Source organism: Parambassis ranga, chromosome 17, assembly GCF_900634625.1.
Source record: "Parambassis ranga chromosome 17, fParRan2.1, whole genome shotgun sequence".
NCBI lineage: Eukaryota > Metazoa > Chordata > Actinopteri > Ambassidae > Parambassis > Parambassis ranga.
Window position 1 is genome coordinate 3,091,349 of NC_041037.1, and position 24,680 is coordinate 3,116,028.

At 40.8% G+C, this 24,680-nt stretch overlaps 1 protein-coding gene across 1 annotated transcript in view; it reads left to right on the plus strand.

The window, feature by feature from the left end:
* Nucleotides 1–24,680, plus strand: part of LOC114449446 (collagen alpha-1(XI) chain-like) — a 70,638-nt gene that overhangs the window by 9,332 nt on the left and 36,626 nt on the right. Inside the window, exons 4-22 of the mRNA XM_028427134.1 lie at nucleotides 215–377; nucleotides 8,631–8,759; nucleotides 12,287–12,376; nucleotides 12,584–12,682; nucleotides 14,449–14,751; nucleotides 15,657–15,722; nucleotides 16,700–16,741; nucleotides 17,089–17,151; nucleotides 19,529–19,603; nucleotides 19,991–20,074; nucleotides 21,083–21,139; nucleotides 21,448–21,501; nucleotides 21,600–21,653; nucleotides 22,050–22,103; nucleotides 22,227–22,280; nucleotides 22,958–23,011; nucleotides 23,105–23,149; nucleotides 23,694–23,747; nucleotides 23,846–23,890. Coding sequence (XP_028282935.1) covers nucleotides 215–377; nucleotides 8,631–8,759; nucleotides 12,287–12,376; nucleotides 12,584–12,682; nucleotides 14,449–14,751; nucleotides 15,657–15,722; nucleotides 16,700–16,741; nucleotides 17,089–17,151; nucleotides 19,529–19,603; nucleotides 19,991–20,074; nucleotides 21,083–21,139; nucleotides 21,448–21,501; nucleotides 21,600–21,653; nucleotides 22,050–22,103; nucleotides 22,227–22,280; nucleotides 22,958–23,011; nucleotides 23,105–23,149; nucleotides 23,694–23,747; nucleotides 23,846–23,890 — 1,585 coding nt within the window. The remainder of the gene's footprint in view (nucleotides 1–214; nucleotides 378–8,630; nucleotides 8,760–12,286; nucleotides 12,377–12,583; nucleotides 12,683–14,448; nucleotides 14,752–15,656; nucleotides 15,723–16,699; nucleotides 16,742–17,088; nucleotides 17,152–19,528; nucleotides 19,604–19,990; nucleotides 20,075–21,082; nucleotides 21,140–21,447; nucleotides 21,502–21,599; nucleotides 21,654–22,049; nucleotides 22,104–22,226; nucleotides 22,281–22,957; nucleotides 23,012–23,104; nucleotides 23,150–23,693; nucleotides 23,748–23,845; nucleotides 23,891–24,680) is intronic.

The following is a 24,680-nucleotide window of genomic DNA, read 5'->3' on the forward strand; positions in this document are numbered from 1 at the left end:
CTTCTGTGAAGAGAAGTAGACAAGTCATGTTGCTACTACCGTCCTGATGCTACAGTGTATGTTAGCTATATATCTTTAAAATTATAGATGTAGCTTGCTTCCAACAGAGTCAAGCTATCTGTTATCCCATCCCTTCATTCTTTTACTCTTGCTAGGCTATGCTTAGCTTTGACCATGTCTTGCTGTATTTCTGACCACTTTCTTTGCTGCACAGGTGGCACCGTGTAGCTATCAGCGTGGAGAAGAAGAGCGTTACAATCATTGTGGACTGTAAGAAGAAGCTGACCAAGCCACTCAGCAGAAGTGACCAGGCCGTCATCAGCACAGAGGGCATCACTGTGTTTGGCACCAGAATCCTGGATGATGAGGTCTTTGAGGTAAGACAGATATATTGAATCTCTTTAGCATAATAAATGTCATTGTGCTAAGTAGTAAGAACTGTTTTTACAGCATGTTATCATCCATAAATACAAGCAAAATATTGTTTTGACTATTCCTTGATGTGTTTATTTAAACACAACCAAGATGAAACATGTTAATTTGTAAGGTCGAGATGTATTTTTGAGCTAGCTCATGTCAGTCTTTATGCTAAGCCAAACTAATCCCCCTCAAACTTTGGCTTCTTATACACAAACATGAGGCAAGAAAAGTGTTTAAACACTTAGAAAAATGTTGAACTACTGCTTACACATATTAAGGCTAATTTTTGTTATTATTACCTTCAAATATTTTTCCTATAAAGTTGTGGGTATGCAAAGTTTGTAGCGTAAGTGCTGTGGTCATCTGTCAGGATATAATATGATTGAGAAAAAGGACAATTTTAGTGTCTAATACCTTAGGTCCAAATGCTTTAAGGCCAGACACTTTATTTGTCTTTCATTAACTTGTGCATATAGTAAATAGTACGTTTTATTAGCCATAACAACATTGGCTTTGCGTACTTGGCGAATCGGCCATCGGAAATGTCAGTTGGAAAGCTGTGTGGACAGTGAGCATCTTCTTTTTCTCTCAGTACTGGTTTGGTTTGTCTGAATACTTGATTAAAAAGGGAAAGACAGGGCATTTCCCCACTGTTTCTCATATTATTCCATCAATATCAGAGTAGATGGTTATATGTAGAGGTGATAGCTCCAGGTTTAGCACAGGTAGCTTCGTTCTTCGTGGAAAATTTGAACTGAATGTCTGCATAGAAGACAACAGCCTCTCTTTGATGTCTGCGTGTGGAATGCTTGCTAAGTAAAGCCGCCTGCAAAATGTTTGCCTGCAGGTTAGAGATGACTTTCCACAGTGAAGCCACTTGATGCTGCTTCTCTTCACTGATGGCCTTTTGGCAGGCAGATAACATTAAATGTAGGGATTAAACATATGCAGACCATAAGCAAGTCTGATGAGTTACAGCTTTATTTTTTTGTACAAATGACAATTACTATTGTGCAGTAAATTCATTTTATAACAGTCAGAACTTTAGAGTGAATGCCACAGTGATTAAACTCAAGGATTGTAATTAAGAGTGGAGAAGATAAAAGAACACTTCTCAACAAGCCTTTTCTATTTTTACCCTGATTTAAGAGCAGCCATTTGGCTGTTGTGAGTTGTCTTTGTTTGAACGTATATTCCACTAAATAGTGTTGAATTGCAGAGTAATTTGTTTTGCTCTCTTTTTAAAACCTAGAGGAGAGAAAATGATTCCTTTTGTTCCAAGAATCTAGGCTTTTTACATGTAGAAAGGTGGTTTTAATCAGTGTATCACATAATAGCAATGCTGTGGTGGCCAAGTTAGAGGTGCAGCCATATCTTAAGCAGCTGTAATTATTTCCACTTCAAGTTTAATAACCTTAGATTTGTTGATTGCAAAATGGCTACTTGTGGCAAGCCGTAATGCTAATGGGAGAAACTCTTACTTCTCTTACTGGCCACGGGGGTGTTGGTTAATTACTGTATATTGCTGTTGAAAAACAGGTTTGGAAAGAAGATGTAAGCCATGTGTTTGGTTCAGGTTTGACTTATGGGATTGTACTTTGGCATCCATTGGAAACGTACAGCTGGTGAGGGTATACGTTATACCTTTGAGGCTATGGAAACTTAAAACACTGTTGGCTGTATCGTCTCAGTAAACACAAACACAAACTTTAAACATCTCTGCAGAACTTTCAGTATCTGTAGTAAAATGAATACATATTGAGGTCTTGTGGAGCAGGTTTTTAATTTAAATCTAAGCTATTTAATTCGTTTTGATTTGCTGGAATCCTATTAATTTATTGTGTAGCGAGTGGAAAAGACAAATTGACAGCTACTTGCTAGATTAAACGAGGTACTTGACATTTAGGGAAATACGCTCTCTGCCTTAGGGTTGCTTGAGAACATTGATACTATTCATGTCTGAGATTGAGATTTAAATCAAGGTGGAAATCAGCATGAAAACAGTATGCCTGGTTCCCCTTAAAGGTCGGGTAGGAGATTTCATTCTGATGCACTTTTTGTGAAATTAGTGTAACTTCTCTTTACAATCCGATAGCAACCAATTAGTTCGGCAGTTTCACATTAAAGCGAAGAATATGAATCATCTGTGGAAGCTATAAAACGCTAAAAACATCAGCCAATCCTCCGGGTGGACCCTGCACGGAGTATTGGCTGGTTGTCACTCTCTTCCTGCTCTGTGCGCACCAGAGAGGTACGTGCATAATGGCCGTACCTCGTCTTCAGGTGATGCACGTCCATGTGATTGGGATCCGTGGCTTCGGGGTGAGCTCCGAGAGAAAAGCGGCGTGTGTTTACTTTCGAAAACTGGCTGACTTTTTCAAAGTTCAAGTTTTCAAAATCTCCTACCCTACTGTTAAGTTCAAAAACACAATGTATACACTCATGTGTACATTGAATAATAAATTACAGACCTGCTGTCCTGCTGAAACATTGTAAAATATAATACAGATAACCATCTAACTGATCATTTCTCGTGCGCTCTGCTTTTTTTTCTCACATCCAAGTAATGATCTTTATATCACATTGAAGTGCAGAGGATCCGAACAGATCTCAGTGAAACGTGCTGACAGAGTGTACTTTTCATTGTTTTCACTCTGTGGTCCGTCTCAACCTCTTTGCTTAGAAGACCAACGTTCTCAGATATATTGAAACACCGCAGACATGTTGGCTCTTCCAGACAAGCCTGTGCTGGCCGCGTTTTTTTGCATGCGTCATCACAACATCTCGTTTCAGCTGTGTTGTTTCAGTGATAAAGTCTTTTGAAAATTTTCAGTGGCCAAATATTCGGTGCCTCTCTAGTTGCAACCACTTGTGGAAACCAATATGGCCGACAAACAGTTTGACTATACATCAGCTGGGGGCTGGGCCTATCCCCTTATGACATCACTGAAGTCTGAAAATTGGAATGGCTTGTTCAGGTGAATGCTTTGAGTAAAGAATGTCAGTGGTACTATTTCATACCAATTTTAGTTGATAGTTAGTTGATCCACCTCTCCACTCCACAACACTCCACAAGGCTTTGTAATCGCGGTATGGATGTTGTTTATCAGGTGCGTTTCCCAAAATGAAGTGTGTCTGTTAAATTCAATCTTGTTATCAGCGCTGAGAAAGACCGGCTCTGACTTTGAGTTAAAATGAGGAGCCAAACACAGTATTTCTCCCTAAATTATGAGAAACAATCTGGTGCTTAACTGCAATAGAAATGGTGGCTGTTCAGCATACCAAGCATGAGCTTCAGTTTAATTACTGAAGTCTTCGATGAGCTTACTCATTAAAACTGCTTTAAGCTGTGAGCACATGACTACCTTCCTGCAGCAGATTGCATAAGCAGGTGTCAAAGCTGGAAGCATGGGGAAGAGTGAAGGCTTAGAGGAAAATGTGATCAGTGTGTGCTTGGTCTTGGCTGGGAGTGCACAGCTGTTTAAGAGATATGCTCACTGACCGGGTCTCCAAATGCATTTTTTTCTCTCTCTCTCTCTCTCTCTCTCTCTCTTCATCTTTTAAATAAAGCCACAAGATATTGGAAGTGAAATCATTGCCCTTTTCTTATTTTTTATGCAAATGCATTTTTCAGAGGATCGGGTGGGATGCATGTGTGTACGTGTGTGTTGTTATGTGCGTGCTTGCATGTTTGTGTAAAGAGAGGAGAGCCCAGCAGACTGAGAGAGGTTGAAGATCATTTGTTTATCTGTCTGTCATTACTGCATCGCGGATCATTCCAAAATGCTGTCCCTCAAGCAGGACTGTCTTTGGCAGGGGAATCTAACAGAGACTGACGGGCTCTTAGCCGTAAAGTGAATCATTGTTTATGGCTGAGTTGGCAGGAAGAGAAGCGCCATGACTGTTTCTCATCTGCTTCAGTCACTTTTCACCCTCCAATGCCCATCACGAAATATTTTGTTTGGTTTTGTATGAGGAATATTCATATTTAGTGTTTTAATTTGCCTAGAATGTTACCAGTGATTGCATTTTTAGACCATATACTCTGTTTCCTTTGATATTTCTTACTGTAATCTAGCCTTTGTGCTTAATCCTGTCTTACTTATCTGACCTCTCTGACCGTTGCTAAATGGTCATAGTACAGCCAAGAAGGTAATTCTTTCTTTTTCTTTTTTTTGGTAATGGAAAGAGGAGGGTGAGGGGGAAAAAAGAGAGAGAGTGAGAAGTGAAGAAAGGGCGGGCAGACAAGCAAGCAGATGGTTCAAACAGTTCAACAGTTTTAGTGAGCTACTGGCAGGCGAAATGTTTTAATATTCGAAGGGTGCAAGACATTTGTATGCCCCCAGTGCTTGAAAAGAAACTTTATCCCTGTGCTGACCACAACGGCTGCATTTGATAAAACACTGGGAGAAATCTGGAGAGAATTATACATTTTTCCTCCGCTGTGCTCCATGGTTAATTGTTGTCCTTGTACAGTTTTGAAATTCCATCTATCTATTTGTTCTTTCAAAAATATGCTCCCCTCCCTGAGTTTGAAAAAGCAGGCTTCTTTTTCAAATGATAAGTATGTCAAGAGGTGTGTGCAATAGAGGTAAAATAAAGGATATACTGTGTACATTCAGACTACAGGAGATGATGTAAGTTTGCACAGCTTCTATTTTAAAAACAGCTGCAAGAGTAACAACACCCCTGACTGCACAGTCTTGCTTATGATGCCTCTAGAGGTTTAGTGTAGCAGAGAGGTCACAGTGACAGTGAAAGGTTATATTCCTCTTTACTAAACAATAATTGAAGAGAAAGGTTTTGGGATAAACAGAGCATTGTCCCAGGAAACCTTACACTATAACTTGGGTTTGTGCTGCGATTTTTCCCTTCACTCTCTGCATGCAGCCACTTGTATTCTTTTCTGGGTCAAGCTGCAGATGCTTTGGGCATATTTATAAATGTGTGCTCCAGGTGTATTAATATCCCCCAGCTGTTCCTCAAGGCAAAGCCACCTGGATGCAGACAATAACCCTTCAGCCTCATAATTACCTACTTACATGTTGTCTTTTTAGGCATTAGTGGAGACTGTGTCTCATTTGGAGGTGTGAAAAGTTGCATATTTTTGGGACTTGAACCTTGAAAGCAGTGATCAACAGCTTTGATAGTAAAATCCAAACTACAAACCTTCAAAGTCTTAAAGAGATAAAAAATGTTAGAAAAATGTTGGTTGAGCAGGAGCATGGATGGTTTTAATTCTTGCATTTCCCACTGGTCTGTCTGTATGGCTTGATATGTATGTCAAAATGTCCCCAGGCACTGGAAAATGAAAGCCAAAGTCAAAGCAGCATCATACACTATCTAATTGACTTTTCTAAATCAAGTATGGTCTTCATTTTGTGAAGTCAAATACAGACTACATCGTTGTTTATGCTTCTTAATTAATCCAACAAAAGCAGGATGGGAAAACCCGTGTACCTCCTGTCATCTCTGATCCAGAGCCAGAAGGAGCTATCTGCATCTAATCAAAGTCATGTCTTCTTTCTAGAAGTCAGCCGTGTGCCTGATGCTTGCAGATGAAGTCATGTGCGTTCAGAAATCAGATGTCAACTATCGAACTGATCACAATCCTTCCTTACTTCTGTCTCTATGAGTGGCAAGCAGAAACTCCTAGTCGACTCAATGCAATGCCAAAGACTAATTTTATGGTCTGCCGAGGACTAGTCCTGCCCACTCTTAGGTGTTCATCCATCTGCCTGTAATTTCTGTTCCTTTGGGGTCAAGAGATATTCCAGTTGTGTCTGTCTGCTGTTCGAAAAGCTTAAGATCAACTGTGAGATGTGCATGGATTTGTTTTGTGGAAAACAAATGGTTTGCCTGTGGCTGAGACAATGTCTCATCCTTTCTGTCTTTCTGTGTGCTCTTGGTTGTTGTTACAGCATGAGAGGAAGGTTAACATGTGTCGACAGTAACTTGTACTCACAGCACACACATGTACACTGTACGCAGACCTATTAATAGATCGATTATGGTGTAGCAGGGACAGATTCCATTGTGTCTGTGCCAGCTTCGAGCAGATCCAGGGCAATGCTGTAGATCATTCCTGAAATTCTGACGAAGAACCTCAGCGGATGCCTGAGAGATGTGCAATACTACCCAGACAATAACATCAACAAAACTACTGAGATGCAGACGAGGAAAACACACAGGGTAGAAGTAGAGGAGGGGGCCGATCAGTGACTGAATCACTGCCTGGATTCATAAATGGGCTAAGTGTGTGTGGTCTCTGGACAAGCCCTCTTTGACGTTTTTTGGACACTTGATCATATTTTCTTGTTTGAGGGATTGCATCGTTGATTTAATCTGCACCCTTTATTTTCCTGGTCAGTATACATACAAACTAAACATGAAGACTGAAAAGTTCACGCACACAGGAAGACACAGAGGAGAGGAAGCAGACAGAGGTCTTGCCAAATCCAATCTGTCTACGGTTTTAACTGTCCTCACCATTTCTGCATCTGACCATTTGTACTTAATTACAACACTATGCTGTGGCTGTGGTGAAGTCATTAATGTGAGACATTCTGTTATTTTAATATTGCTCCTTGTAGTATTGTAAAATTAGCATAGCTATGTAAGCAGGTCCATATGCAAAAACAAAGTGGACTTTTTTATCTAATGGACTTGTGTGAAGTTCCAGGTTTTATATAGTCTTATAGTCTTAGGATAAAGGGTAACTATGATCACATGACAAACTGTTAACAATCCAGCCTCAAGGTAAGAACTTCCTGGAAAGGGATGGACTGCATCAAGGGTAGATTTATTGACATGACTGCTAACAACAGAAGGTGAATTGAAGTTTACTAAGCACCCACGTATTAATCCGTATGATGAATATCTCCTGTTGTTCAATAGCCTGCTGAAATTTACTGGTCATACTGTATATGATGGTAGCATAGAGCGGTGAGCATCTAATCCATTGCAGAGCGCTAAGCTTGTACAGATGTTGCCTCCTGTAATTTAATGCAATCTGCATGTATGTGCTTCCTCTTTGGGGGCCACCCTGATTGTGGCCTCTTTTCACCTTCGCACAGCACCTGGGATGTTTTCCCAGTGTGTTTGTCCTCTTTAGTCCAGGTGGCTCCAGAAAAAAAGGTCAGCTGAGGTGTCCATATGGTTGATGGGTATAGATAACATTCTCCAGATCAGTGGTATAGCAGTTCCTGGTTTATAAATTCCTTAGGAGACTATAATGGAAAAAGAGCCTTTGGCTGATGGAAGGGTTGCGAGCGGGGATCTAATTTCCTTTTCCAAAGGCTCATGAAAAACAGACGGCCTCAGATAAGTACAGACCTTGGTTATTTATCTGCTGTGTAAGGGGACTTGCCGTCCCTAATGGCTGAGTGAGAGGGACTGTACAATAGTGCTTTTTAAAAGCTTACAGACTCCCCCAAAGCCCTGATTCATTCTGTAAAGTTGTATGTAATTAATAGTCAAGAGACTGCCGCCTCTGGTAGTGTACAACATCTGCCTTGTTGTTTTATCGTCACATTTTATTATCACGATGCTGATGCAAAGCACGGCCAATCAGGCAAGAAGCAGTAGGTGCACATTTAATGGGCATTAGCATTTGGTTTCTATTTGTAACCGTGGAAGAATAGAGTCGTGTCAAAGGAACATCCCTGATACTCCTATGTATGTATGGAGAACAGTCAAATATTGGTAAACGTTTCCAGTCACTTAGTAAATTCTGTGTGGTTTGTGTGCTGCTAACAATGGCTGATTGTTGAAGATTTGGCAGTGTCAAGATAAATTTAAAACAATATATTGATTCCACAATTAACTGTGCGTGGATTAATCAACTATTGAAGTGGGGTTTTGTTGGGACGTGCTGAGTTTAGCACTTTTCGTGCCTCTGATTCGCTTCTCCTCATACAGCAGCACCCGCTCAGGTTCCAGGGGTTTGGAGCCATTTGCCAAAGCAAACTGGAAAAAACTAATTTCTCAGAAACTAAGCTGAAATAAATAACACTGATGGCCATATCATAGACTTATAGTATAGTGAATTATCCAGCAGACTCTTTCTGTTTTATGTTGAGAACCACTGAGGATTAAAGAAAACTGTGACATTGGAATTTGCAGCGAGGAAAAATACTGCCCAAAATGTGACGCTTGAAATTTGGTGACTTGGCGCCTGCTGACACTTTTCTTCTCTTTTTTTTTTTCAGGGTAACATCCAGCAGCTGCTGATTGTGGCAGACCCCAGAGCAGCCTATGACTACTGTGAACACTACAGCCCTGACTGTGAAACCCCCAACCATCACGACACCCCCCAGGCTCAGGAACCTGAGGCCGAGGTCAGTTACTTGGAGGAGGTGGGAGAAGTGGTTGAGATGGATTTAGGAGTAGAGATCAGGTGGGAGGAGTGGTTGGTTGCCGGAATAAGGGGGGGAAAAGAAAAGAGTGGGGGGGGGGGGGGTGGAGAGGATTTTACAGATGGTTGGGTTGTGGAGAGAGGAAAGGGAGCAAATGTGGGAGCTGGAGTTTGAGACTTTGGAAGGATGACTGCAAGAATTTGGAAAGAAGCCGAGCGCTGAGGGAAGATGAAGTATGAGGATAAAATGGGAGGAATGGATAAATGAAGTGGATCAATATACATGCATTATAGAGAGGACTACACTTTCTAAACAGCCAGCAGCCAGTCGCTCATAGTCTCAGCCCTTTACTGTTATTCATTTTACATCTGCAAAGGTCTGCGTGAACCTACCTGTTGTCATCAGGTCTGTGCACCCACATAGTCATTGGGCCCTAACTACACAGGCTCTGGAAAATCAAAGAAGCCACAGACTTTGAAGAGAAGCTGTCCAAAATAATGTAAAGACAAGCAAATACAGAGAGGAATTAACCAGACTTTCCAGCTGCAGGTTGTGTCAAAATAATCACACCTGCCAGTTTCTGTGTGTACAAAAAGGAGTATAATCCACCTTAGCCAGTTTTCAGCTCAAAAACTAACCCAAAAATATTTTTTGGGGGGTGGGGGGTGCAGCAAAGGGCTCAGGCACAGTGAGCATTATAGCCTCAGTGTTTTTCATAAAACCAGGTGAGTGCTTGCGTGTAGTTTGGCGATCAAATTCACCTCATGTGGAAGCATTAAGTCAGATTAAGTTGGTTAGGAGGGAATGCTTGAGGGATCAAGGCATTATATGAGAATTTTTCCTCCATCTCATTTTGATTATGCCTCCTGCTTTAAACCAGTGCATTCTTAGTCTCCCGGGGGAAAAAACAAAAGCACAAAATATTTTCTGCAAATTAACGGTTTGACAAACATTCCTCCGGGCAGTAAGTGCTCAGAAAGCTTGTATTGGTTTCTGTGTCAACTCTGATCTGTCTCTTTTCTACGCTGTGTTTCACTAGTGGAAACATGCTGACACATCAAAATACATGTTTGAGTTTAACATTTAAGTTTTTATTGCCACTGGCTCCGAAACATGTCTTGTTGCTTCTTCAGCCAGATTTCTTAATTGAAATACAGCGCTTTGTGTCAGGGCTTCATTTTTCCTTTTTTTTTTGTCTTCATTCTTTGGTTATTCTCGCTTCTTCAAGCCTTTCTGCCGGCTGATATTTTCCTTTAGTATTTGACTAAATAACTGATGAGCTCACACTGGAAACTTTTCTTTTTTCCCTGCCACGACGTCTGAGCCCACTTTGGAGTGGCCCCGTGATTTATATCACTAACGAGTTCTGCAGGCTCTGCCCAGACTCCCGGGGAAATTTAAGCTTTTCCTTCCCCAGCTAGACTTCCAGTACCTGGAAAAGTAGACTTCAGATCCCTGGTTCGAGAAGGGAATCGGGAGCTGGTTCTCTATTCAGAAATATTGGCTGTACAGTGGGTACCAATCCTGGAAAATATTGCAAGTTGCTATGCAGAGCCAACACAAGAAGTTTGTCAATTCTGAGTAGACAGCAGAGAGCAGTCTGATTTCAGGAACACTGTAAATCTGGTTTATTCATCATTGATTTCTGTACATTTATAACAGGAACGGTCTTCCTACATTCCAGCTCAGTATCTTAAAAAGGTTTTTTACTCCTGCAGAGCTGAAAAATACATTTCCTTCAAAGGAAAGTTAAACCTGTGCAAGTCTGTCAAAGTGTGGCTTTGACCTTAATCTCTGAAGATGCTCCTTGACCTGGAGCATGCTGCCTTAGCAGTTGTCTGCCACATGTCCACAGCTGGGTTAACGGAGGTAGAGTGGCTGATGCAGGAGGAGGAAGGAGGAGCATTTTTTTTTTTTTATGAGCGCACTTCAGTATTTACGTCTTTTCATCCCATCCTGTGGTGAAGGACTTCAGCTCAGCCAAGCACTTCAACGCTATAAATCTTTATAAATCTTTCCTTCATTCTCTCTCTCTCTCTCTCTCTCTTTTTTTCTGTATTTCTCTGTGACCCTCTCCCTCTGTCTCTGTCAGTCTGCTTGGTCTGGCCAGGGCTCCTCTCCTGAGTGACCCCTCTCTCTCTCTCTGGGCTGCTGAACGGAGGCCAGGCCAGCATTGCAGCAGGCTGTGGATCTTGTATTATTTTTATGAGCTTAGCAGTTGTTCAGGGACTAATATTTATCCATGTGCTGATATTGCGTATCAGGGGCTGCTGGTCTGTTAACTTAATCTACCTCGCCTCCGTTTTGACAGTGTATGGAAAGTTTTTTGACAATGGTTCATTTAAATAATAATGCGTGAGCTGTGGTCAGGAGGCTTACAAATGTGCATCAACAAAAAAATCACCTTTGCTTATAGGTTAGCATAGCTTAGCAACAAGACAAAAACTAACATAGCCTCCACATAGTACACTGTGTACAGCACACAATATACTGAATTACATAGTACTGAGTTTCAAATCATGTTATAAATGCAATATTTTACTGGCTAAGAAAGTGAGCTAACTGCTGCAAATCAATGCAGATTGCTACATCGACTCGGTAATACAGTTATGGCCTACAGTTATATAATTTTGGTAGCTCTCTTGCTCGCCATTTCCACGTTGAAAATTAGCTGGTGGCCCTTCCTGTTCTGTTACATAGCCATGATGGCGATCGCTGAGGATGTGAACTCAAAGTTCTCTCCATTTTTAGCTTTTTGCTAAGCTAACTGTTTCTCCACAACATCTTGAAGAACCTTCATTTACTCTTGGAGAAAAGAAGCACATTTCACAACAGCCCACTTCAGATTATGTCACATCATGGTGTTTATTATGATGTTTCCTCTCTGGTGGGTCAGGTCCAATTCAAAATCTCAGCTGTAAATAAACAGATAGTAATGCACAAAACAGACCGCAATATAACTTGACAGAATGTTTGGAGAGCAAATTAGACATATTGTTTCCACAGAAACTCAACATTTTTTCAAACAGTGGTGGGATATTAAAACACTGGGTTTACCCCCCTTGCTACTGTGTTCTGTGCACTTCCTATAATTTACCTGCACGCAATGATTTAAGCCAGCGTGAGTTTTCTTTTTTAAAGAGCTCTAAATGAAAACCACGGGACATTGTCGGCATAAAAATTAAGCAGCTAACATCCTGTTAGAAGCAAAACAACAATCTTAATTGCCGTTTGCTTGGTTACATTCTCTCACGTGAAGCTCAGGAAAAAAAGGGAATTCATTCGAGAATGTTGCATTCATCCATATGGAGGGAACGCTCATATGGATGGGAAGTTTCCCTCTAAATCATTAGACCATGTTATTTCTAAAATAGCATGACGACACAAAATATTTAATATGATTAAATATGGTTTAAACTTTCAAATTAGAAGCTCTGACATGCCATGTAAATGCTGTCGTATTTACATGATTGCGTCATTTAATTTCCTGCATCGCTTCTCTGTTGCAGTACACTAACTATGACTATGGTGAGTTCTATGACTACAGTGAAGGAGAGTTAACCACTGACACTCCCCCAACTGAAGGAGCCAAGACTGAGGTAACACTTTACTAATACTGTTATCATGGTGGTGCCATGACTGACATTTAAATTGTATCTCCTTTTGCTCCTGATTTCTTTCTGTGTATGCTACACTCATACCTGTACTCTCCAGACCTCCACTGGGTCACTACTGCTGTGAAAGGATGTAGAGAGATATAAACAGGAGAACACTATTACACGTGTTTCTCTGCATTGTGATTTCAGACAAACGCTGGTGCAGACTATTACACGGGTGAGTATGACTACACCACAGTGGACGGAAGCCAGCCCGAAACTCCCACCAAGACTGCAGGACAAGGCCAGGTAACTTCTGATTCATGCACGTTTCTTATAGAGGGCTTATACTGTCTATTTTTGCCTTCAGGGAGAAATATGAACCATAACTAAGCTTCTATATAAAAATACGAAGCAGTATAACTGTGTTTGAATGTTTCCCCAGCAGTCGGTGGCGACATATTAAAAATTATATTTGGTCTCCCACATGCCACAATTGGAATATTCAGATTGTTATTTCACAAGTGGTAGGTCTGGAAACTAAGATGTGCCCCTTTTAAACAACACAGAGGGCAGTCAGCAGATTTTAACATCCTGGATCCTTTCTCTAGCAAAACCTGGCAGCAGCTGTAGAATAAGTAATAGCTGGTTGATAACGTTACAAATGCATTTGTACCCGATGGGATACAGTTTTTATTTTTGTGCTTCAGTTGCTTGAAAATTAGCATCCGGTTTCTTATTTTTAAATTGCCAGTTTATTGGTTTGAAATGAAATCTCAATAAAACTGTAGGGCATAACCAGCAGGAGAGCATATTTTTTTTTTATGATCATCTTTGCGAGGCTGAAACCCAGCAAGGCCTCACTAACATCAAACAGCTCATGCCGCTCCTTGATTTCCCGGAGAAACCAGCGCCATCAAACTGAATTTGGATAAAGACCGAAGCAGGAAAACTTTTGTCATTTAATGAACTGTGACCAATGGAAAATCTGTAGACAAACGCATCCCCCATGTTGCTGCCATATCCTGAATTTGGCCGATCCTGTCTTAATTTGTGCTAAACCATCACATAAAACACGAGATAATGAGGAACATTTGGAGGTTCTACTACAACAATACAACCATGTGCTCCGCCAACCATCGCATTGAGATGTACCCTCAGGTGGATACAGAGCAGCCTCTGTTAGCTTGAGACATTACAATCATTAGAAATGACAGCACAGGGGGGAAGCTAAACATATGGCTGTCTGATTACTGAGGACTTTGATGAGCAGCACAGATTTTTGTACTTTTGTGGCAAGAGAGCAACAATACAACTATGTTGGTTAACACTAAACCGTAAAATACTCTAGAAGAGTTTTTGGAGAGAAGAAAAGAACACGGCTGATGTGGACATGGAATCTGTCGCACAACATATTCACCCTCTAATAATTTGACTTACACCTACTGACAAAAACATACATGAAAGGCCTTTTCATGATGTCTAATGGTGCATTTGACTGAAGCAGTGAATGGCATCTCTTAACAAAATAATTTACAAAGCAGTTTTTGTAAATCAAAGTACAAAAAAATCACTTTACAGATTTTTTTAAAAATGTTTTTTACACATTTTATATACATACTTCCCCAGATCTTTAAAAATTCTTCACAATGTTTCAATGTAAACATTTAAGAAGTAGATTCCCTCGCTTAGACTTATTCCAAAGTGTGATTGTGTGTTTATATACATATATGTATATATATGTATACACACTATACTGCAGGTTCTGTGATAATATAACTATATTGTTTTAATTGTTGATTTGCATGATAAAAAGTTGCTATAATATATACATCATAATGTTATTGCTGACAAAACATATGTGATTTTTCACATATGTGTACTTTTCATGTATGTGTGCACACCTAAGTTGAAACTTAACTGTTTCACTTATTTGAGTTCACTTACACTGTGCTCTGTGTGAATGATGACTCTAAAAACATGTGAATCATTGCAGCTGTTCACATGGTTATATCATACTAACCCATCCTCCATGTTTCCTGCCCCCTATTCTGCGATGCCTGGATTGATCCCAGAGCTACGAAGGGGAAATAGTGGATGATTACATCACTGGAGTGGAAGAGGTCGGGGTAGAGCCCACTGCTGCTGTGGAAACCGCTGCCCCTGTGGATACTCAGGAGAAGGTGGACCCTGCCACCGATGTGCATGAGTTTAAGGAATACGACCTAAAGGAATATGACAACAAAGAGATTGTAGAGAAGCCATACGACTACGGTGATTATGGTGATTATGGTCCTACTGACTCCAAGCCTACACCTGAACCATATGAGGAGTTTGGTCCCGGTGTTCCAGCAGAGACACACATCAGTGAAAGCAGTGTAAGTGATGGAGTGGCCAAGAGTGATGGTGGGTGGGGGCATAGCAGAGGTGGCGCTGGAAAGATGGAGAAGATGCTGGTGGCATTTTTTCTGTTGGGGTTTGTTTGTTGTTTCTAAAGGTTTAAACTCAAAGCGTTCTGTATACACAGGCAAAAAAACATAAGCACCAACGCGTACCTTTCACATACGCATCTTTCACAGATAAACAGATGTCGACCCAGCTGTCAGCACAGGCACGCCCTCTATAACCCCTTGACCTAAGTGACCTCTGCTGTTTATCAAAGACATGCCTCTCTCTGTTTATCCAGTTTATAATCTCCTTGGATTACCTGATGGCACTGGATGCCATTTGGATCTTAACCTAAAACCAGACAGAAAGCGCTGAGCCAGTGTCTAGTGTGGCTCTCATCCAGCCCTCTTCTTTGCCTTTCCAGATCCAGATTCTCAGAGGCAGGAAGTGACTCTCTCTATCTGCATGTGGGCTTGAGATCTGTCTGCTTTAGGGTTAATCTAATGCTCTCCACTCCCTATTCTCAGCCTCTGTCTATGACTTTCTCATTAAGTACTGGTTTCCTCTTCAGGCTAAACTGTGCAGTCTAGTGGGTTTTGTGATACATTGCTGTAGCTGGTTTGTGGATTCTTCTCATGTGAGGTCATTGTATGGATAGTGTCAGGTAACGACCTCTACGTTTGCACACAGTTGGGGGGTCCAGGCTTTTTACGGATGCCTAAATAGAAGACAAGCCAGATTCTAAATTATTATAGCTTCTTGCAGAAATGATTGTTGAGGTTTGTTTTTTATCAGGCAGAAAAAATAATGACAACTCTATGAATCCTTATAAGCATGCAGGATAGTTCTACATTTTGTCTCATTTAGTCTCACCTTGCCTCTTTTGTGTCCACAGGTGAGAGGAGGTCAAAGCTACCTGGGAGAAAAAGGGGAGAAGGGTGAACCTGCTGTCATTGAGCCTGTAAGTTAGTATGATAACAAAGCTGTACCTTGAAGAAGGGCTCCAGATTAATAGACGCACCAAAGTCACATTCACAAATCCAACAAACACATCTGTGTCAAAACAAGGGCCTGATGAATATATTAACAGCTGATATTAGCTTGTCACAGATACATAGATACATATACCTGTGTATATCATCTACAAAAAACAGGCAACAAGAGACAAGAGACATGTTGGAGGCCTGTTGGTTTAATGGAAACGCTTTAAGATCTTGTGTATGCAAATGTGTGGGAACCCTGGAAAGATACACCTAAACTCTCCTTTAAAGGTATTTTTCCTACATATATAAATTATATTTGATGGCACACCTTTTTTCAGTTGCACACAGCGATTTATTAGTCTATAAAAGCCGTGAATCAGATTCTCTGCATATTCTTTGAGGAATGCAGCCTCTTTTATCTGTCGTCTCAAACAAAAATTTCTTCTTCAAACCTTTTACATCCATTTGTGTCAGAATGTATTTTATTTTTAGTGCAGTGAAACCTTTGGTGATTATTTTGCTTCAAACACTGGAAAGGAACGACTGTATCATTCTTCCTGATGTGATATAACTTTCATTTTTCATCAAAAGGGCCACAGACAAAACAACCACTGTCTTCATATAAATGCCACATATGCTCTTCAGAGAGCCATCCTATACAATTTACCACTACAGGCTAAACAGGGACTGAAATAACAGCTGCTGTTAACATCTCTCCTCCCATACCGTCTGTGCCAACACAGGCTCTCATACAGATCTTTGACCACATGCACATTATAGAATACAACTTCAGATAGCTTTGTTAACATATTCAGTTTAGCTATAAGTAAACCTCAAAAAAAAACTCAAACCCAAAGTGCCCGCCGTCTCTCATTTTTTCCCCCTGATTCTCCATCGCCTGTGGATTTAAAGGCTGCCCTATAATGCTACTGTATCCACTTTTTTCCTTTTTCAGGGGATGCTTATAGAAGGACCCCAAGGAGCCCCTGGCCCAGCAGTGAGTATCACGTTCTCCCACACTCTCCTGTCTGCCTTCCACAGATGGGGAACAGCTAAAGAGGGAAAAAATGTCTTTATGGAAAGAGCGTCAGCCCTGATCGCCAGTGAAGCTTGAGTTGGGAGAGACAGTCAAAATGTGTATTTGTGCATGAATGTGTGTATGTCTGTGTGTGAGGGAGAAATAAGGGGGGTTTGGGGTTATTTTATTTTGAGGCATTTCTTTCAAACCCTTCTGTCTTTGTTGGCCTGTGCATGTGAAGGATTGGATAGGCTGACTGTGGTGGGAATGCTGGTTAGCAGTAGTTTGAGGATAATATGCTGAAGTGCATGTGTGTCTGGTTTCAGGGTCTTCCTGGTACCCCAGGATTGCAAGGTTCCCCAGGTCCCCCAGGAGATCCTGGTGAGAGGGTGAGTGAAAGCTGGTCGTATTTTTTTTTTTTTTTTTACAGCCATGAGAAGCTCTGTCTCCATTTTTCTACTCATCACAAATGTTAGAATTTATTATAATGTGCTAAAACATGTTTGCAATGAGCAATTAAGATTCCACATAATTAGGGCCATAATTGAGTCAAACTTCCACTTAGCTCTTCATCATTCTTGTGTGATTATGTGGTTAAGCATATATATATATATATATATATATTGCTCTTCCACCATATTCTTCTTCACTGGGTAGCTGTGAAGTACAGTCCTAATGCCGTGGGATGAATAATGCAATTGGACGCAGCTTGCTACTGCAGCAGTGGGAGGGATTAGTGAGGAGTAGTGTGCAAGGAAACAAGATGCCCATAAACTGTCAATATAGCAACAAAGAAAAGTTCTGAAAAACAGCTGCGTTGGAAAGCTGTGGGAACGGTGACAAGTTCAGAGAGTTTTCTATAGAAACCTAAATTGCCCAGAACCTTTTTTTTTTTTTTTTTTTACCTTCAGCTCCATGGGATTCCACCGGTTTGTTTTGAATGATTGGATGACACAGAGAGGAGCCTGTCCTCCCCTCCCAACCAGCCCCCCACTTCCAGAAAGTTGGATCTCAGCATGTGTTGTTTCCAGTATGTGGTGATTGCCCTGCAGCCCCCTCTGATTTCATCACCTTTTTAGCACATCTACTCGCTGGAGGTTAACCATTTAAACCGAACACAGAAATTCCTCCTCCAGTATGACCAAAAGTCCTCACCAGTACAAAAGGCCTATTGTTCCACTAGGTCAAAATGATCAAAAAATATTTTGTTGGTCCAACTGTCTCGCCCCCTCCCTTCACTTCCTCCCATGAGAAACAGTCTTGCTGAGGATTGACAGGGGGATTAAAAGTGACTCGTTTTTTTTTTTTTTTTTTTTTTAGTCCTGTGGTTTTCTGTTGTGCAGTATCCGCCTGCGCTCAACGTTTGATCGGCTCATTTCTCTCATGATCGCCGCCTCCCTCCCCTTTCCACTCAGACGCCACTTTCCCAGCCGTCATTAACACTAGATGCCGCTACGCACATTGTAACAGCAGTGGATGGAGACTGTTCTCCATCACTGGGAAAAGGCAGATGGGAACACATGGTATCAATTTGAGCCAGTCAGAGATTGCTGCACATGACAAGACTGCTAAGCAGATTCTGGTTTCACTGGAAGCAGTGGGTACTACTCAGACTGATTTTATGATAAGTTTTTTGTTTTTATTGAATAAAACTAGCATCTAACATTGTAATTTAACTGTCCGCTTATACTGTCATTACTCAGTATGAGCAACTTTTATGCAGTCATTTTGGGAGTGTGTCCGAAATATATCAACAGCATTTAGATAGAATGCCAAGAAATTTAGTACAGACATTGAAAAGAATGAGTTACTTTTAGTGTGTTCCTCCCAATTTTATATCAGGTGCTAAAGATGCCTTTTGACTGCTTTAGTAAAACTAACCTTTTCAAGCTTTTAGACTGGGTTGTTCTCAGACAAAGCTTGAAAGCGTCCTGTCACCACACCACATTAATGTGCTTGTTTATTAGTGTTCACTTCGGGATGCCTGAGATGATAATCATGCTACATGATCCCACAGACACTCAATTTAAAAAACAATTAGTGCGAGAAGCCTGATATTCCCATGTAATTACACCATATATACAAAAAGTGTTTTCACACAATCTGTTCTGAATCTGTGCTGAATCTCGAAGCTGTACAAACGTCCTAATTTGAATGCTATTCACTAATACCTCCCTACCTTACCAATATTGTGAGCTCAGTGCGAACATGACTTTATATGCTAATAGTTACACAGAAACGACTATTTTGCTAGTAGTTTTGAATTTGATGTGCATTGCAGCCTCTGAGAAGCATGAGTTTTGGTCTGAAGTCAGCGCTCTCCTGCAGGCAGCAGCCCAATGCCAGCTTCATGAAAATCTTTGCAAATAAATTCCCTGATTTAGTCTTCTTAGTAGGCTTAGTCATTTTGTCTGTTCTGTAAATAACAACAATACAGACTGTTGCATAAACACATTCCATCTGAAATTATTGTTTTTGATAAACAAAGCTTTGCTCTGAATGGATTAGTTTTAGTCTGTATTTAGTCTCTGCATTGTTACTTTAAATCTGCACAGTCCTCTTAACAATGTTATCACATGACCTATTAACCACATCTAATTAATTATTCTTATGCACTGGCATTAATTTAACAATGTTTCTCTGAATGACAATAATAGAGTTTATTTATGCTGGACGTTGGCTCCAGTTGCGCTATATCTTCATGCTGAGACACGATTTCTTTGTACTCACAGTAGAAACAACTCTCCCCCTCCTATGATTCTTCAGGGTCCCCCGGGCCGTCCTGGTATTCCTGGTTCCGACGGTGTTCCTGGGCCTCCGGGTACCATTCTGATGCTTCCAGTAAGTCCTGCTGCTTTCCACATGCACCACTGCACATTTTCCTCCCACATACTGTTCATCCCAGGCACTAGCCCGTGAATTGACATCATTTAGTCAAGTTTACCTCATTGCATCATCAGCAGGCCACAGGATTGCAACCTTATTTTCTTTGGGTTGCAAATCATTTACCTCGTAAATGTCAGTGCCAGTGCAATGAAGTGGAACCAGTGACTGACACTTTGAAAGGCCTGGTGACACATATTTGTGTGTATGTGTTCCTGAGCACATCCATATCTGTATCTATAACATATAGACACACACACACACACACACAATGGAAGACTATTATATGTCTCTCTCTGTAAAAACAAGTCAATTTGTTTTCAATTGTGTTTCTTTTTCTGACAGTTCCGTGCAGGTGGTGAGGCACACAAGGGGCCTGTGGTTACAGCTCAGGAAGCTCAGGCTCAGGCCATCCTATCTCAGGCCAGGGTGAGTATCATCTCTACACTTTACTATCATTTTTTGTGTCTCTACAAAAAAAGTCTTTACAAAAGATGCGCTTCAAGTGACCTAGTAAATAATGAAAGGCCCTTCACGAGTCCCACTCTTCCTATAAATTGTCTAAATTCTAAAATATGGACCTGTGTCGAGTTAAGTATAAGTATATAAAGCCACAACAGATGTTCACACCCACTCGGGGGTCCTGACAACTATGGCCCTCTTGAAAAACAGGTTGAATTTTGGGGGCTTTCAACAAGGTGTGATCTATAGTTGAACACATGGAGATCATTAAGTGTTGCACAAACACTGAATATTCACACATTCACAAGACTCTGTGGAGCTGGAGAGCAGCCAGAGCTGGTGTTTAGAAAGCACTTGTCACTCTTTATATATTTGTCTTTTATGCCAAAGGTTTGGCACAAGGAAGCAGAAGTGAGTTGCAGATATAAATAGTGCTTCTGTATTAGTTTTCCATATATCTGCTAAAAATAAACACAGTGCATGTATGATTCAGTCTTACTGTAAATCACTGCAGGGCATAAAATTCTTTCCTTTGAATTTTTTGTCATTGAGTAATCACACTGCAAATAAATTCCAGACAACTATTCTGGCAGTACCACACTGTGGTCAACCATCAGCAAGAGCAATGACCAGAGTGGTAAACCGTGAACAAGAACAAAGTAAAGTTTGCACACTGTTAGCTTCCATGTTTAACAGAGACTTTTTTATTAGCATTTTTTATTATTATTTGCAGGCCTCTCATGGTGTTGTGAGCAGTTATTTGAACGAATGCAGGGTCCATTTCAATATCACTAACATTCAGATGTTTTACAGAGACTTTCATCATGCATACCACATTCATTTTGCACAACTACTAACATTTTGAGCATTTTATCTTATCTTATGTTTATTTTTTAAATCATCAGCATCACCTGATCAAGAGCTAACAACTTGATTTTTTTTTTTGTGTCTCGACTGTTCCTGTGTGATCCACAGCTAACAATGAGAGGTGCTCCAGGGCCAGCGGGCATGACAGGAAGATCTGGTCCTGTGGTGAGCACACCTGTTTACACACAAACACACCAACAGCGTATCAGTACTTCTTCTTCTTCAGTATCAAGCACTTAAAGCTGGTCTCAGTCATGTCCAGCAGATTCGATTTTATTCCATCAATATATGATAGAATAACTCATATGCTTGCGGCATTATAGTTTCTTAGCTAAAGCCTTGTCTCTTGTTTGATCCTTTTAATTCTTGAGAAGATTTCATGCACGTGTTTTTACATTTTTGTGTGTTTACTATTGAGGATACTATTTTTGACGTCTCATTAAACCAGTGTGTGTTTATGTTACGTTAAACAGGGACGCCCTGGTGCTCCTGGACTTAAAGGTGACAGTGGTGATTCTGGGCCACAGGTAAGAAGATCCTGAAAAGTCTATTTTCATTGTCACTTTCTTCTTTTTTTTTTAATATCTTTTTACATAAACATGAGTGATGTCTGTCTTCTTCACAGGGACCCAGAGGTCTTCAGGGTTCAACTGGTCCTCCAGGAAAGCCAGGAAAGAGGGTAGGAGTACTTTACTTTTAAACTGACTGCACAGCTCAGAGGTTTTTTATTACATTTATTGATCCATTCTTTCCAGACTAACACAATATTTCTCATGACTTTAAATTTCCAAATTTCTAATATTTCAGGATAACAAGAGCACACAGATCGATGCTCAAACAAAAAAAGTCTGTTTAGCCTTAAGCGTGGCCCTTTTTCAAATAAGTCAGCTGCACCCAATGATTTGTCTCTGTGTTGTTTAAATTCATAAAGTTGTGTTTATTTAGCTATAAACTTGTTTAAAAAAATAATAGGATCTTCCCTGTGTTTATTCCCCACAACCATCCAAGATAATTGAATATTTTCTTTCTGATGTGATTTCCATGTAAGCTGACATGATTATTGCTTGTCCTCCAGGGTCGCAACGGAGCCGACGGTGCACGAGGGCTGCCAGGAGAGGCAGGGGGCAAGGTAAAGTGCACACACCAGATTTTCCAAGTCCGCAGGCCACATTTGAAAAGTTGCCTGGGATTCAGTGTGTCCTGTATTTACAGATTAAGCTTACCATTTGTAACCGCTGCTTTTTTTTCCCAGGGTGACCGAGGTTTTGACGGCCTTCCTGGTCTTCCTGGAGAGAAGGGACACAGAGTAAGTACTAAAATGTGGGCTTTTTAGAAGGTTAAAGGTCAAGCATCATTGAAGACTTTTATGACTCTCCAAAAATAAGTTCTAAGACCCAAACCTTTGACCCAGAGCTGCTGCTCTGTACCCTGTTCTTATAGCGGTGTCCAGGCTGATTGCTAGTTCGGAGGCCGCCTTCCATCCATCTCATGTACGCTGTACTGTCGACAGATGTGTATTCTAAGGCAGTGTAACTCATTAGGGTGTTAGACCCAGTTATGAGAGCTGGGACCAACTCCAGAACCACTCGGGCTGCCTTTAACCAGGCCTAGAGGCGAGTGAGGAGTGCTGACATTTGTGTGGAATTTGGCCTTACATAGAGAGAGGACAGAGATCACAGAGGGGGTATTTCTAGACAGGCTTTCATGCCTTATCCTATGCTGAGTAATTACAGGGCCACCAGAGGTAGGCCAGTCCTTATAGGGCCCCACAAACGTTGGAAACCATATAGGTCCATGCCAGTTGTGGTGACCGTGCTTACTGTAGATTAAAGGCAGCTTCATTGCCATTTTTACAGCATCATCTGTGTGCATTTTCTAAATCTTTGACCCACATCATACTAGCTTCAACGTTAGGATTTCTCTCTCTCAGCTGACACACCCAGTCTTTGTTGATATCCCTCTTCTGTGATCTTTTCTCTTCAGGGAGAACAAGGCCCTACAGGTTCTCCAGGATCTCCAGGAGAGGATGGCCCCAGAGTAAGAAGCACCTCATCTATCCTGCCTTGTCCTTTTTTTCTACAATCACTTTGCATTCTTTAATAAAACAGTGTTTTGCTTTGTAAACCAAAGGGTGAAGACGGCCAGGTCGGACAGAGAGGTGTGGCTGGAGAAAGCGTAAGTTCATTCACTGTCATCTGATAACACAGTGAGACTGTTAAAAAGTCATTCCTTCCTCTTTTTTGGCAGTCCTCACTTCTCTGCAACTGTAACGACATTCCTATCTGTAAGCACCATTGCCTTTGTAATATCCAATTTGCCAACACTGAGTGGTTCTGCATAACAGATTAGAAAGTAGAAGATTTGTTGTTCTGCCATTACCCATGAGACGCAGCTACAGTATGTTCTGCTCGTTGCTGTTTTAATGGACCATGTATGAGAATCAGTCACTGAAGACACAGTTACACAGCATTTCATCACATTTTCATTGAAAGAACAATGCACTTATTTTAAGGACATAGCTCAGAATTTTGATACCCTAAAAAACTTTAATGCTCACTCTGTACCTGCAGTTGCAATATGTTACCACATGAGGTCACTCTTTTACACATTCAAGAAGATAATTGAGCAATTACTGCACATCATTTTTACTTCATCTCTAAGACTATATCAGTACATTTCTCATCATTTTTTTAACTTTATGTTTGCATTGTGTATTCAGGGTCCTAGAGGTTTGCTCGGCCCCAGAGGGTCTCCGGGTCCTGTAGGACAGCCTGTAAGTATCCCTTCTATAGGATTAATCCTAGATTATGATGACCCACATGTGGTTCATGCTTCTCAACAACTTACACTGTCAAATTCTGATCTCTCTAGGGTCTTCCTGGACTTGATGGGCAATCTGGTCCCAAAGGCAACATGGTGAGAAAGATTTATGTTTCGTTTATTTTAAAGGAAAGTAGAAAATCAGATTGTCAGGACCACCTAAGTCATCTGTTTGTCACTGCTGGGCAGGTCAGCACCTTTAACCTCTGTGTAACTTAACAAAAAAATGGGCTTATTTGTCAATAAAAGGTGGTAGCAGGAAGTCTCTTATCACAGTTTTTCACAGATAGTGTAAAGCCGGCTGACTGATGGAGGCATCTAGCTTTTAGTAAAAGATGAAACGATGTCAGTCTGTGTGTGTGTGTGTGACCGTGTGTGTCCATCCTGATTTTATCTTCCTGGAGGGTCTCAGCAGGAAATCTGAATGAGGTTAGCAGATCGTTTGTTCAAACAGCTTGACAAGCCCACATGTTGTCTGAACCAGTCACTGAACCAGAAAAACAAGCAGCTGTAGAAAGGGCATAGAACAATAGAAAAAGTGTTTCTTGTTAATTTTGTGAATGTTGCTATTGATCAACATATTCTAAAAAAAACTTAAAGTACATCTACTGTAATGGAGCTTCTTCAAGGGTTTATAAATCCAAACATACGGCTGATTTCAAGATGTTCTCTAATAGAAAAAAAACAGTTTACTGTAAGGAATCTAAAGCTCTCTGAATTAAGCACTTATTGTGTGTTTGTTGTAACAGCCGGACCGGAAAAGACTTCTTTACAAGGCTCTTGTCTGTTGTTTTTGGGATGTGTTTGGTTTGTGACACATTAAATCTCCAAACAACCCGTCTTGAGTTTGCTCGTCTTTCAGTGTTTAACTGTAATAATCTAAATG